The 15,639-nt window shown below is 34.5% G+C and overlaps 1 protein-coding gene across 1 annotated transcript in view; it reads left to right on the forward strand.

Annotated features, from left to right (window-relative positions):
* The window catches only part of LOC126923704 (lachesin-like), a 118,092-nt gene that overhangs the window by 87,592 nt on the left and 14,861 nt on the right, over positions 1 to 15,639 (forward strand). Inside the window, exons 6-9 of the mRNA XM_050737419.1 lie at positions 3,479 to 3,562; positions 7,830 to 7,953; positions 11,967 to 12,104; positions 12,219 to 12,338. Of these exons, the coding sequence (XP_050593376.1) occupies positions 3,479 to 3,562; positions 7,830 to 7,953; positions 11,967 to 12,104; positions 12,219 to 12,338 (466 nt within the window). The remainder of the gene's footprint in view (positions 1 to 3,478; positions 3,563 to 7,829; positions 7,954 to 11,966; positions 12,105 to 12,218; positions 12,339 to 15,639) is intronic.

Below are 15,639 nucleotides of genomic sequence, written 5' to 3' on the forward strand. Positions count from 1 at the left end.
ATAATTTCTGTTCGAGATGTAAGTTCACTGTCAAATCTTGTTTTACTTTTGTCGTTTGTGGAGAATGAGATATTTTTGATAATAACATTTAAAATATAAAATACAGATACTATGAAGTAAAAAACTGTTTCTGAACATTTCTGAACATATTCTAAAAAAATGACAATTGTGAGTGGGAGACGCGTGTAGGATAGCGATTTTTTCACTGTCAACGTTGCGACACCTTTATTATAATCGGCAAGAAGAAGATTACATATGTCATCTCTTTAAACGAAACTTCGACCGAACTTTGCTTCAGATAAGTTTGTTTGATCGTTTAATTACAGTCTCTTCCAGTTATTTAAGATGAATCCATAACACGAATTATCTAGTACCTACTTTTCGATACCATTCAAGAATAATGATTTATTATCGAATTAGCTGATTTAACTCTGTATCATAGATATCAACTGCTATCAATAAGCTATATCGTATTATGCAAAAGAAAGATTGATAATTAGAACCTGAAAGAAAAACAAGGCGAGTCGAATTGAACTAATAGCTGAAACAGAATCCGAATTGGATAAAATTATAATATCGGAAATAATTTTAATAGAACGGATGAGTTGCTCGAATGTATTCGAATAATTGAAATACAAATTGAACTTTGAATTCTCCAAATGGTTCAATTATAAATTACACTTGTCAAACTTAATTACTCTGATTAAATTTGCATATATTTGATAGGATCGAATTCTTAATTAATTGAATTCTTTAATGCGCACTTGGTAAAACCAATCTTATTGTTGAGATATAATCTCTGATGTATTTGATCGATATTCACAAGAGAAAGACAAAATAACAACAGCGAAGCATTTTCCAAGGGAATCGGCAATTCCTGATAGGAATTAATAGCCTCGTTGAACTTCGGATTATCATAAAGATGAACGATCCTTTAAAGCCGATTATAAGGTTGGCTCGGATTTGAAGCCGCTAAACGAATTGATCGATTAGGCGTTATTTCGATTAACACGTATATTTATCAACATCCTTGATAGAGTCCTATCCGACTAGACGATAATTAATTCGTGGAATGAAGCCAAGTTTCATAATTCACTCGTGACACCGGCAAGTTTACGCGCTTGGGCACGTGTCTGCCTGTCACTGAACTGTCACGTGGCAGGGATAAAGGATAACGGTACCACGAAGAAACAGAGAGGACGAGAAGGGCACACACCTCTGCCCGCCTGTCTCACCTTAATGACGTATTCGTTGAGACTGTTTTAAGCAGTTCAGTGACTTGCGAGACAACTTGGTTATAACGATTGAAGTTTCATCGTAGCATAGATTACATCCTCGTAATTACGCACACACCTCGCGGTAGGACGTATGAGCAGGTGCCTCCATCTTCTGTCGACTGTTGGATAGCTTCCTTAAATCGTGAGTGGAATGGAAAGATATTATAGAGTGAAACCAAGTCCTTCGACTATACCGACGACGGGACGCTACACGACGCGACGCGATGACCTGTCGTTTGATGCGCCATCATTTCGTAAAATCCAGACGCAGATTGAACTTGCATGTTCTATATCCCTTTCTCTACGAATCTCTGAAAGGAATTATAACAGTACGCTAAATAATGTAGTAGCTTGCTCGTTGGATAGATACTCGGCTAGTAAGACTTCGCGCTTACCGCGATTTTCCGTGTATGGTGCTACTTCAATAATGTCGATTATTTGAAACGATTACTTGCGTCAATAACCAGCATCGTTTTGTATTAGAACCTGCACTACTTGTATAGGTACTTATATAGGACGTTGTCCTACTTACCGAATGTCGTCAGTTCTTATATAGGATCGAAGAGAGTTTATCTTCAATTAAATAGCGTTGACGTTTTTTAAATACTGGAGATTTCAAGAAAATGAGCATTTCAAAATCTATTGCAATAATCGGCATTTATCGTGAAGAAGCGCAGAGAAGCTTACCTTCTTCGCACTGACCAGCTTAGGAATCATTCGCAAAAAGGAGAATATTTTAGTAAAACATTCTCGAACGAATCTTTCTGCAATCAATCAGTGAGCGTCAGGTGTAATAAATCTTCTAATGCAAGAAAGCGACGAACACATAGTTGGAAGAAACCAGTAAAAGACGTTCGTCCCACGTAAAACATCTGCGAGAAAGAGCGGACAAATAAAAGTTGCTGAGTTTTCGAACCTGGCGTAGTCAGAAGCGAAATCATACGGAAAATGAGTAACGAACGAGCGGTAGTTTCGCTGTGCAAATAGAAAAACTAGGTGAATCTATACGGAACTTTGTATTCTCTTTTCGCTGCCGTCTCTTTGTCACACCCATTTGCGTACGTGCAGTTCATGTTTAACCAGCGCGCGATCGGTGCGAGTTATGTGAAAATTCAAGCGAGGATTGTTAACCAGCGCAACAATGTTGGATAGCATCCACGTCGACTTACGTATTACATCGGCCGGTGGTGTATCGTTAATTAACGAAAAGTCATGGCATTCATCGACAACATTGTCGTCGGCACCAGTAGGGTTCGTACACTCCTTCTAGCTCCGCTTTACAACCCCATGATATGTTGCTCAAGCTTCGACTGCAGCAGAGGTTAAGGGAAGCGAAATACAGCCAGGATTTAGGAGATCTTACGTTATTCAGTTCCGCTCGCGAATACAGTAATGCCCATGGATATAATTTAGAGATTCAGTAAGAAAGGACTTGATGCATCGTGCAGCCGTTAAGCGTATCATTAACATTAAATTTCGGCTGGTTCCGGTGCGTGTCGGAAAATATATGTAGCGCGGAGCAAGTTTTGGCATGCTCGTTGAAATACCGTTACTCGGAGGAGTCAGAGGTAAGGTGCAGCAGCCCCCCGATAAAATTGTACGCTCGGCTTCCACCCCTAATTCTATGTACTCACATCAGGAAATTTATCTGAGTGCGTTCAAATTCTTTTCTTTTAGAGGTTTACTATCTTGGGAGCTTGATCGGGATAACAGAGAAATTGCCAATCTCCTATAATTCCAATGAAAATCCTGTTCTAAACGAAGAATGTTTCGTTAGAAAGAAATTTTCGTTTGCGATTTTCCATTTTTTTTTCAACGTGCATAAAATTTTTTTCCATCCACTTGTGGATTAATTAATCGACATAGAAAATATGCGGCAATTATATCGACTAGACACGGTATTTATAACGAAAATTCATAGTTATATTTTCAGTTTTAGCGCTTTTACTCCAAAACAGTAGCATATTATTATCAATGAAACGTGTTTTCATTAGTTATAACACGATGCTTGTTTATGGATTACTAACGCGGCCGATATTGAATAAAATGAAATATTTCTGATGAAATTTTCACAATAGATCAAAATTGATAATCGTTGTCTTTTTTAGAGAGAACGTTTCTTCGGGCTATTAATCCCCCTATTAGTAAAATAAATAAACGAATGAAGTTAACTGATAAAAGATAATGTTATATTTTTTCAGACAGGCATGTTGTCGGTCGTCGTGCCACCGGACTTTATTCCGGAAGAGACATCGAGCGATGTCATGATACGCGAAGGAGGACAGGTAAATTGACACTTAATCAATCCTTTCATCATACTATTTATTGTTAATCAAGAAATACGATGTGCCTACGCTTAACTCGCACTTTATCGTAACAGTTCGTAAAGATACCAATCTATTATAATTGGAGGGTATATGTATTCGGTTTAAAATTCGGTTAGGGTTATTTATTAGGGGTATTCGGTTAGTTTCATCGACTTTTCATTATGGAAGTTACTTCTCGGTTACACCGTAGTATACTTGGATATTATCATTTCCATAGATTAACAGAAATTCACAATGATTTATTGCATTATGAAAGAAGGAAAGAGGAATCCTATTACTAAGAGATCTCACTAACCTGTTGTCTGTTTATGTATCATAGGAGTGCGTATTTTTGAAGCATACATTTAGTGTACATAACGTATACAGATTTCCCTTTTTCCAGCTTTCTTATCAAAATTGATGCAGCGATGCAGGAAATATGTATTACTTCTCTCTGAATATCATTGATAAAATGCCTTTCAAAAGCTCCGTTCATTGTATTTCTTATATTGGTACATACATAGTGTTTCAGCGTATACGAATCGTAGATTACAAAGTTAAAGTTCTGTACGCATAGTCATAACGTATCATGTATATATCGCGTTAGTATCTAATCTCTGTGAAATTCGGCACTTAAAGCTAGTTCGCCTACTACATTTCACGAGAGTACAATTAAAAAATCACGATGAAATGACGTAATATATATTCTCTTTTACGAGAATTCATATAACGAGAGCAAAGGAGAATTTATATTTAGCTCTTGCCTGTTTTGCGATAAAATCACTCACCTAATTAGCGCAGAACGGATCGTTAAGATTTATTAAATTTTCCATATATTGTAACTTGTAACTTTAATAACCATCGTATACGCTAATGTATAATACATGAAATAGTTGAATTGAGATAACTGCTTTTTCCTTGTGGAAACGATGATTATTATTAGCGGATGTTCATGCAAACTCGTGTTTTTATAAATATGTCTAATCAAAGAAATGAAATCTGCGTGAATTTTTGAATAATCATTGTTTAATATTTTACGAATAAGTTTCAGTGTTCGTTTAAAAAATAAATTAAAATTTACAAACCAAAGTCCATAAAGAAAATCATAAGTTGGGAAAATAACAATCTCGGGATAGAGATCGTAGTAAGAAAAAACCATAAGTACATGAAAATAGACATCGACTTCGTATTTTGCTGTCGTAGGAAATATGTACATAGTTTCACGACAAATTTAGGGTCAGGCTTATACAAAACGAAAACTTCAATTGGAATCCGCGGCAATATTTGTCGTTGAAAGTATGGGATCGAACATTGAACCGAATAGAAGATACTTTTTCATCCAAATGCTAAGTATTGTTATTAATGGCACGTACTTAGCGCGGTTTCCACTGTTGCGATGGTTCTCGTGTTTATGAAATTCTCGTTGTGTGTCGAGATTCTCTGTTCCCCGACACGATACGTTTCCTACTTTATCTGAATTTCAATGCGACCTGGGGCTAAAACTTTGAAACTGGCTTCCTGTATCATCCCACATTTAGCATATCGCAACCTACCTGTGTCCTTAATTTAAAACTGATAAAGATATTTGCGAAGACGATCCTACAAACACGAGATGAGATCGAGAAAACGATCCGAGTGTGTTCGCAATACTTTCTTTACTGAAAAGGAAAAATTCCTCCCTAGCCTCGAACAACTCCAAATAACTATCGAAGCGAGTTGCTGAACGAATGTATTTTAACGTTAACAGGGCAAGCACATCCCGGAAACGAACAAAATACTAAGCTGATTCCATTTTCAGATACGCAACGTTCTTCAGATCAATCGAATTTCATTGATTTTCCAGCCGTGCACATGTTACATGATTTCGCTTTTGTTTTTTACTTTGAAACCTTGACTAAAACGAACGTTTGCTATTGTTTAATGCTAAATTGATTACAATTTGATCAGCGGTTACTCGATATTCTTTAAACCAATAGAGGAAACTTTACCTCGTTCCATTCGACGACAAAATTCTATTCGAAGAGAATCTCGATTATTTCAACTGTACCTCGTTTATTCGTTCACCGTAAAATCTCTTTCATCCTTGTTATTCTTCTGTTTTTCCATTTAGTAATAAAAATAAATTAACGCTATTACGTAATAACGATCTTATCTAATTAATTCTACTTCTCATTAAATTAATTCTTAAATGTCTATGCATGTCACACGTTGAAATAATGTGAAATATCATTTTTCACAATGCGTAATCACTTACCGTATTGAGAAATGTTAATGAAAGATTGAAAAGAGACAATTTTCATCGTCGAATTAAGCATCAGTTAAATTCTAATATTAAAGAAGAAATCTGATAAATTAAATCGTCCAATCATATAAATACCTCGATACTAACAACTTGATTTATTCATGTTCTTCAACAATTGGCGTCCTGCTGTATTTTCAAGCGTCTTCCATCGCCTTACACGATTTGAAAACACGTGCAGGACGAATATATTCATATATGGAGTGTAAAATAGTACATTTGTCACTCTTCATACACTACGGCGGACAGTCCGAGTGCTCAGGTGGCATGTTCGCGCGTCTCTCGGGTCCTTTCTTCAGCTGTGTTTTCTCACTGCATAACATACACACAAATACACACACACACACAAATACACACACACAAATACACACACACACACACACACACACGCACATACGCGCGCGGTTCAATGCTATAAATTTGCTTAATCCAAGCACCAAGCGCTACTGATTGTCTTCGACTCTATACGTTCTTTAACATAGATTTTTGCTATGGCCCTTAAACATATAATAATATAAACTAACTCTTTGAATTCGAAAGTGATATTCGCAAATATGAAACAGCGGTCGTGAATTTGGTGCAAAAAGTTGAGAGTAGCGCGTGGATATCGATCAATTTTCATCGAATAAATGTTCATTGAGTAAATGTATATCAAATTAAATTCCGATACTTATGTTACGAATGTAATATTTCAATTTAATATATCGAAGCTCAAAACTTTGCCGACATTTCATTGGTAATTATTGGTAACAACACGTAATATAATTTATGTTATGTGATTTAAGTATCAGACAATTGTAAGATTGAGAAAATCACACAATTTTAAAAGTTGGAGCACTTTTTTATGTCTGACAATTTTTAATTTATGTATAACGTCATAAATGAGATTTCTGTAACGATCGTACGTAATGGTTTTATATTTATTTTCAGCCATATAGATAATATATATGTATTTCCTTATTTGGGTTGTATGTTTCACCATTGAAATATTTATTGACTTAGTGATTATTGAAAATGATAGATTGCGAGAAGTGGTATGTATATTCTTGTTAGTATTGTTCGCTACGTACAATAAAAAATATTGGTTCCTTAGATGGTTGAACAATTTAATTTGTCCGCATGACATATTTTCGCTACAAAATCTCATGACAGCGAACTGGCGAAACAATGTACATTATTAATTCAAGCCACTTGTGGTTTTCTTTAACATGGCTTATCTTAAACAATTTAAAAATTTTTACGTCTATTCAATTGAATAAACAATCATTAAAATGTAGCGATAAAATTTATCATTCGATAATGGACAATATTCGAGAATAAAGTATGAATTTTTATTAACTGTTGTCTCGAATTTAGAATGAATTTGTAAAGAAGCGAGAAGAAAGCTCAACGGTCATTAACGTTCATGTCATACAGTTTTACATAAAAGTTTTGTAAATTTTCATTTCATAGTATAATAGCGTAGTAACATAATATCGGATCATGAAAATTTCGAAGTCAACGGCCTCCGTTGTCATTGAAAATTTATTTTTCACAACTAGATTACCACCTCCCTTTTATTATAAATTTTAGAATTTTTACTTTACAAATTACAAGATATGCTATGCATTTATCTATGTGAATTTTTGTAGAGTAAAATTTTGAATGAAAATGAGAATCGAAGGAACGTGCGTAGGAAAAGAACTAATCTTCCGCGAATTTTATGAGAATAGTGATTGTAAAGCATATCGCAATTTTAAGCATTTCTGTTCATTGGATTCTTAGCTAATTTATCGAATGATTGATTTACTTTGCGCGAGCAATTTTTCGACAAGTGGTATAATTTTAAGCAAATAAAATGGTTCTTGCTCAGATAGCTAATTTTTCCAAACATATTTATACGTGACTCCGCGGTCGGCAATAACGAACTCGATTCTCTTTATAATTTTGGTTTCATAACACGTACAGGTGAAGTTAACGTGCCGTGCAAGAGGCGTGCCTACACCCAGCATATCGTGGCGTAGAGAAGACGGGAAGAACATTATAATTCGGAAGCCATTTGCAGGAAGCGCCTTGAACCAAAAGTCTCATGGTAAGATTTAATATAGATGACGCTCCAACCATTTTGCCGATATAACGCGGAATATACAATTATGTTTTCCTCGAACCCAGTCGCTGGATTCACTTGGTATTTTAATTTCCTTATTTCACCGCGAACCGTTACGCTACGACGGACTCGCCCCAAACTGCCTGCAGGAGACGTAACTTTCTAGAAATTGTTAAGTAACAGTTTGTGCATCACCCTAAGGAATCAATAGAAGTCTTGGTTTTAACGGGTCACGTTAACGGTTCATCTGCGGAATTGATTTATCTTGGAACACAAACACGTTCGCGAATAATTTCGAGATATGCGTATCGTCAATTTACTACAAGCGTGATACTGGTAGAATAAGTTAATTTTTTAGGAAATCATAACACTCTCATGATAGTGTCACTGTACAGATTGAAACACATTAATTAACAACTAAATATCTATTTTTCTGAAATATTCTTGGTTTTGCTTCTTTTTCTACTTTATATTCCCATGCATAATCCATGCTCTGGCGAATTCAACTGTCGTAGTTACTAATTGCAAGGGCAATCAAGATCATGACTCATATTAATATTCGGATACCATGGTATTTCGGATATCATTGTTGTGTATGTAACTATGAAACATCTGCGTCAAAACTAAACATCAAACGAGGAAGAAGGAAAAATGATTTCTTTCCAATACTTAGTCCGCTTTTTAACAATATCATCGGCTATTCGTACAACTGTATAACGCTCTTGAAATGTTGTGTAATGATACGGTTGGATCGTCGTGACGATCGATAAAACGAAACTGTTGGACACCCCATGGCGTTACTTCACGTCGCGTCACGTCGGCGAAAAGGATCGGCCGATAGCGTTCATAAAATCGCGGGACACTTGATAGAGTATAGAGATGTCGCATCGCATCGCATCGCATCGGTCGGAGTTACTCCTCTTTGTCTCTCTACGCTCTGCGTTGATGCTTCGACCTAAACGACGTATTTAGTATTCACTTCAGCATGGTGTTACTAATAGCAGGCGAATTACAACGCCCTGTCGAGGATGCCACGGCAATATATGCGAATGAAACCCTTGCGACGCGACATGTGCTAAGTGCAGTAGCCCTAGCTGCGCGCAAACGGGAAAGCTTATTGTTGGCCTACAATGCCGATAATTATTAGATATCGTGGGGGAAACGTTGTCAATCTAACTACGAGGTCTGTAACTTTATCCATTGTAAGACGTTACTTCGATTTCGTGTATATGTCTATCAATAAACAGTAAAATAACGAGATATGATTCCAAACAAATTGATTACTAAACTGTGGATGTTAATACATTTATAGGAAGTTTAAACGTTCAAAAATCAACGGTTTGCATATAATATGAAAACATTTCGTTTCTTGATCTTAATTTGAATATGGAATTTCATTTTATCGTGACTGTGGGATATGCACTTTTTATAAAGATGAACTTTAACTTTTTAGTAATCTTTCACGATTTATCACACATTTTATAACCTTCACCATATTGTAGGTATAATTCTGTACTAAAAGTTGGCAGCTATTTCCATCTCAAGTCTCCATCTCTGTTGACGAGAAATATACAACGATTCTGAGAAACGTAAAATCTCAGTTATTTGAACATTGAAATATGATATATGCTATGAAATCTGAATTATAAAACATTGTGCAACATTTATGCATAAAATAAGATGTATAAAAATATCTAATATTGTCGTCCTTAAAGTTGCAGTAATAGCAATATCTTTTAGTATATCTTAGCTTTACCTTTATACCTTATTATATAAAAAAGTTAATTATTTGTTATGACGATCCTCCTTGCATTTCTGATTTTTGAGTTATAATATATATTAAAGGTTATCTATATTTTTTATGACAGTAATTATTATTAAAAGCTCCAAGTTTCTTAAGTTGTCTGGCTTGTATTTCCATCTTTAACTAATCATTCAATTTTAACTTTTAATTTGTTCAAGAAACGGTGTTTTCCTGATAAATCGCAGATCTTATATATTTGTAATTACTGATGTTATACCACGTAACATAACCTCGCCGGGAGTTTAAGCGAAACTCGATGATTTATGATTTACTAACTCATTAATTAGCGATTTCCGTTGGGACGGCTAGCAAGCAGTTCGACGGTTTTACGGAAGTTACCTTTTCAGTTACAGTTTTCTCTGTGAGAATTATATGTAACTTATTTAGCGAGTTGCTTATCCACATTTTTGTTAAAGAAGATAAAAAGATAGTATTTGGTTTGGATGTAAATTTGGATGTGAAATATGTATGTATTAATCTCATCTTAATGTGCCATAGAATTATAATTATGTGATGTTATTTAGGATTTGTAGAGAAATTTTCTATTTGTTATGAGTTATAAAAGAACATGTAAAATGGTGAATTCGAATTCTCGCCATAAAAAACACTTTTATTGTCGCGAAGAAATTTAATTGTCATGGTTAAATAGGGCCACCATCTTAATCGATAAGGTGTAACATAGTTTCCTTAATTAATCCTTACGGACAACACCTTAAATAAAGAACAAAAACGACAGCCTGGAGCACATTTGTAAATTTTAGTAATGAAAATTTCTGTTTAACGTCTGTAGATCTTAATAACATTGTTAACAGAGATTTTTATCCATCTCTAGATAGAGTCTTATGATCATTAATGAAACTATAGGAACGCACGATGTATGTTTGCTCCCAGCAAACGACTCTATCATTTTCTGCTCCTATACATTATAGTTAAATGAGAAATTATGATTTTTGTGAAGTAACACACTCTTACATCTCAAAATTATAAGAAAGTTGATATTTTCACGTGTTTAAGACACGGCAATACATATTAAGAATAGCATATAAGGATAGTTCGTTTCAGTGTATATTTTCGTTCGATATTTATTTCGATATTTTTACGTGTTTAAGACACAGCAATACACAATAAGAATAACATATGAGGATAGTGCGTTTCAGGGAAATATTCTCGCTGCCACAGAAAAAGAACAGGTGTAACCTGTTTATTACTGCAATACAACGCTTACATTAGGTATTTTGGTCAGTTTTCCTTATCAGTTTAAATATACTTTAAAAATAATTGAACGTGATGTTATCCTGAACGTGATCCTATTTCAAATTGGAGAATAAGTTTTAATTTTCAATGTCAAGATTTTTTCATTACCATAGCGATTTATTTTAAATTTATTTTAAAACTAAAAATAACCTTGTTCGAAACTATTTGATGAACTGTAAAAACTAAAGTATAAACTATTAAGTCATAACACATTGTCAAGTATATATTTAAAGAAATTTTGTATGTTTCTTAAACTTTCATCTCCACGTAAAAATTCTCTATTCTTAAATTGTTAAATTCTAAATTGTTAAATTAAATAATATTCATAAATTGTTAATACAATGGTAAAGAATTTTCTTTTTAATTTTTTCTTATCGCCTCACCTCTGTCACAAAGACTATGAAAATTCAAGTTAAACTTCGCTCGGTAACTCGATCAGTGTAACTTAGAAATTATTAAGCAGCGTTCTTATATTATTTCATAGTACAAAATCTTTTAATTGCGTAAAATTAAACGGAAATTCCAATTGTATATATTAAAAACGATAGATATTAAATACATATGTATAATAATAAAATAAATCATACATAAAGTACCGCATAGTCTTCACTGTTATGTATTTTACACGTACAATACATAATAATATAGCGTGACTTCATTTTTTTTTTTAATTTTCTGTTGCACTTTAAATTTTCTCCAAATGAATACCGTAATCTAGTTTTTATTCAACACACATTTGTAAGACTTATACTTTTGTAAATAAATCTTTTACGCTTTATTAAAAATAAGAACGCGTCTTTTACGAAAAATAAAGAAAATATCTATTTTATTTGTGTACATGTATATTTAATTGTGTTATTTAATTGTATCGAAAATTTAATTGTAGAAAATTTCTTAATATTGGATTAACAAAATGTTTATCGCTTTTTATTTGGTTTAGTGACTTCAGTAAACGAGTACCACGGCGAAGAACTAAAACTGACAAAGATCTCGAGAAACGAAATGGGAGTTTATCTCTGTATCGCCATCAACGGTGTGCCACCGGCGGTCAGCAAACGTATTTCTATCAACGTTCATTGTGAGTAATAGTGATTATCCTGGCCGATAATTTACTAATTTCTTTTGAAACGGTCGAAGAGAAATACACTAGTGTTCTACGTCTACAAACCCTATTTGAGATTCTGTTTCACAGTTTCGCCGGTAATTCATGTACCTAATCAACTGGTAGGTGCACCTCTGGGTACGGATGTTGTCCTGGAATGTTTTGTCGAGGCTTCGCCCAAGTCGATTAATTATTGGGTCAAGGATAATGGTAATATTTCTCTGTTGGCTATTTAGCTTTGTAATTTGATGTGACTTTGCAAAAGCCTCGCCACGCAGATAGTTTCATTTTCCGAGTTGCGTGTAAACTTCATCGTCTCTTTTCTTCACCTTTTCTATCGCTTTCATCGCTTTTCGAAGGTACCTTTCTCGCTTATGTTCTGCAACAATACTAACGCATACGCTGTTACGGACGAACAATTATAGGCGGAATTCACTGTAGTGGTACCAGTAGTACCTTGCGAATATTTGGGAAATTAGGGCCCAGCGGCACAGCGGTGACACGCAAGAAGAAATTTGATTTCTACAATATATCCAAAAATTATCCATATCAGTGAGGTCATGCCCTTTGATATAAATAATCACCTACAATAATTTTAAGCACGGAAGTATTACAACTTTGATTTGTTCCGGCTACATTTTATTATATACAAGCTAATGAATCGTCACGAAAAGGGTGTCTCTCCTTGGAACATCAATAGAGAAGTACTAATAATTTTGTGCCTTAAAGGACACCATTTCGGTGAACTTTTCGAAAAGCTATTTGTTTCGATTGCGATGATTCTAAAGTACGTTGCAAAGTTCAACATTTTGAACAACCTTTTTATGCGCAAAATATTCCACTGCTCGGCATTAGTTTCCAAGCTGTATTGATTTGGCAATCCGGATGCCGCGCCGTAAGGTGGCTGGCCAGCATTGTTTATATCAATATCAATAAGGAGATTCGCAGAGTCGACCAGTCGCTTCACAGCACGGTTGCTCGGATTAATATTAATATCAATACTAACCTAACCCATCTTGAAAACTAAGGCCGAGCAGCAGGATATTTTTCCGTGTATCTCGGAAACTAAGGCCGATCACCGGTTTTATGTACAGGAAAACATCGTCCAGAATGTTAAGCTCTACAACTTATTTTAATATCATCGAAATCGGACTTTTCGATAAGTTCACAAAACTAGAAATTTTTTAAATTTTCTACGTTTTTTACACAAAATCACTACTGTTATTTCTTTAGTAATACTCTAACAAATGAGGATCTTTTAATGAGAGTCCATCACCGTGCATATAATGAAATGTAGTAAATAAAACAATATAGGAATGCGTGACGGCGGGTGATAAAGAGCAGTACTGTGTCGCGGTGCGAGACTTCTTTCTAGCAATGATAATAGGTACATATTCTTCTCCTGTATATTTATTATTTTTAAAATCCAATTGATTTATTCGCCTTGTATTTTGGTATTTTCATCAAATTTAATTATAATCATTTAGCATAATACTAAAATATTTTATCGCGTAATGGTAATATCTATGCAATAAATTCTAATATTCTTTATACTTGTTGAATTTTGTAAAATTATCTATCTGTTACAACAAAGTAATTACTGTGAAACGATGAAACTGTAGAAAAGAAGATATGTTGTAGAAATCAATTGTACGTCCGTAACAGCGTCGTATTAGTATTCCTTGCTGCAAGCCTTGCGGTGGACGGGTATAGGTACCCAATTGAAACCTAGCATTTATCTTTTATTGTAACACATATGCAGTACATAAACATGAGAGTTGAGTAAGATTGGGTAAAGCTCCGTGCGTATGCAAGATCAAGAAATGTCTGTTTCAATCAAAAATGGATATCATCAATGTATCGGGTTTGAGTTTGCATATATAGACAAATAAGTATAAGTGCTACATTTCGACCAGATCATTCTATCCGACCGCTAATAACTATTATAATATACAGGCATATACGCTGTCACGGGCACACAATAATAGGCAGAATTCACTGTAGTGATATCGATAAATTTTTGCGATTATCACGGAAACTATAAACGACCGACAGTTACATAAACAGGAAAAAGTTGTTCAAAATGTTGAGTTGTACAATATATTAAAAAATCGTCGGAATTGGGCGGAGCTCTTCTACAGTTTCACTTCGTGGAGCAAAACAAAATTAATATTTAACAATCCATTATTTTAATAATCCAGTTGGATTCATTACTTGTCGATGAATGTAAACGCTACATAGCTTTCATCTATGTATTTTACATCGATATATTTTATATAATATAGAATTCGGTATTCCATACCGATCGGTTTACATACCCTGGCGACGCATTTCAAATAGATACGCGGCTTCCAAGAAGCTAAAAAGTACTTTATGTTAAAAACGAGAGATGGAATCAGAAATATGTTCGCAGTTGAAAATTACTACAGGAGAGTATCTTCGTTAGTTAAAATTAAGAGTATTAACTCGCACGATTTAAATAAAGCGGCCAGTAACATTTTATGGTCTTATTCTAGAACGTAGAAAGAAACTTTCACGTAGGAAGAAACAGAGAAAGAACGCGTTTTCTCTTTCCTTAAAAGTTCTAATATTTTCATGCAGAGTTGACAAAAAGTTACAGACAATCGTGAGAGTGAATTACACTCGATCGTTCGCAAATATATTCTTCGAGCATTTGTAGTTCTGGCAGCAAACATGCTTTCGCTTCAGCGCAACTCCTACGGAGCTGTTCGTTCTAATGTATTCGTATGTAATTTTTACCTAACACAGAAAATCCAATGTACCCTTTTTCCCTATCCTATTTATACATATATATACACACACATGTGTGTGTGTGCGCGCGCGTGTACAGGAACGTTTCAAACAGTAATAAAGAGACTCGTCAGAGGCTAAGAAGTGATTTTCGCATACTTTTATACGTCGTTACGTATTCTTTCTGCTTGTTTGTAATATTCTCAGGCTACGCCATATACTACGTCATATGTATTTATATAGATATACATACTACATAAGTACGCATCTTGTAGCCATGAATAGAATACGTGATACTTACTTAATTTATTAGTACTAATAGTACCAATGACTTCTTTTCATTTCTCGGATTCGTATTAATCCAGTAATTATTATTGTTTTTCAATTCCAAATTTGTAGAGTTCTGTTCGCACGTTCGCAGTGATTTTTCTAATGAAAATATTTCTTACAGTACCCTTGTTATCATTTCTTATATGGAGTCCAATTGTGATGTCATTGTAAAAGTAGAAAAACTGACTTCAGTAAGTTCGGTATAGCTTTTATCATGAATTAAAACACACCGTTAAAAATTCATATGGATTATCACTGGTATTCGTGTAGCCTTTTCTGATAATGATCTATATCGCAAACCAAATTAATCGTCAGGATCGATTTCGGTGTAGACGGCGTAGAACGATGAAGATCCAACAATAATTCGGGAAATGCATAAGTAGAAAAAACTATAGTGCATGATATCGCTTTGGTTACGCGTGGCAACAAT

The sequence above is a fragment of the Bombus affinis genome, chromosome 13 (genome assembly GCF_024516045.1).
Source record: "Bombus affinis isolate iyBomAffi1 chromosome 13, iyBomAffi1.2, whole genome shotgun sequence".
Classification (NCBI taxonomy): domain Eukaryota; kingdom Metazoa; phylum Arthropoda; class Insecta; order Hymenoptera; family Apidae; genus Bombus; species Bombus affinis.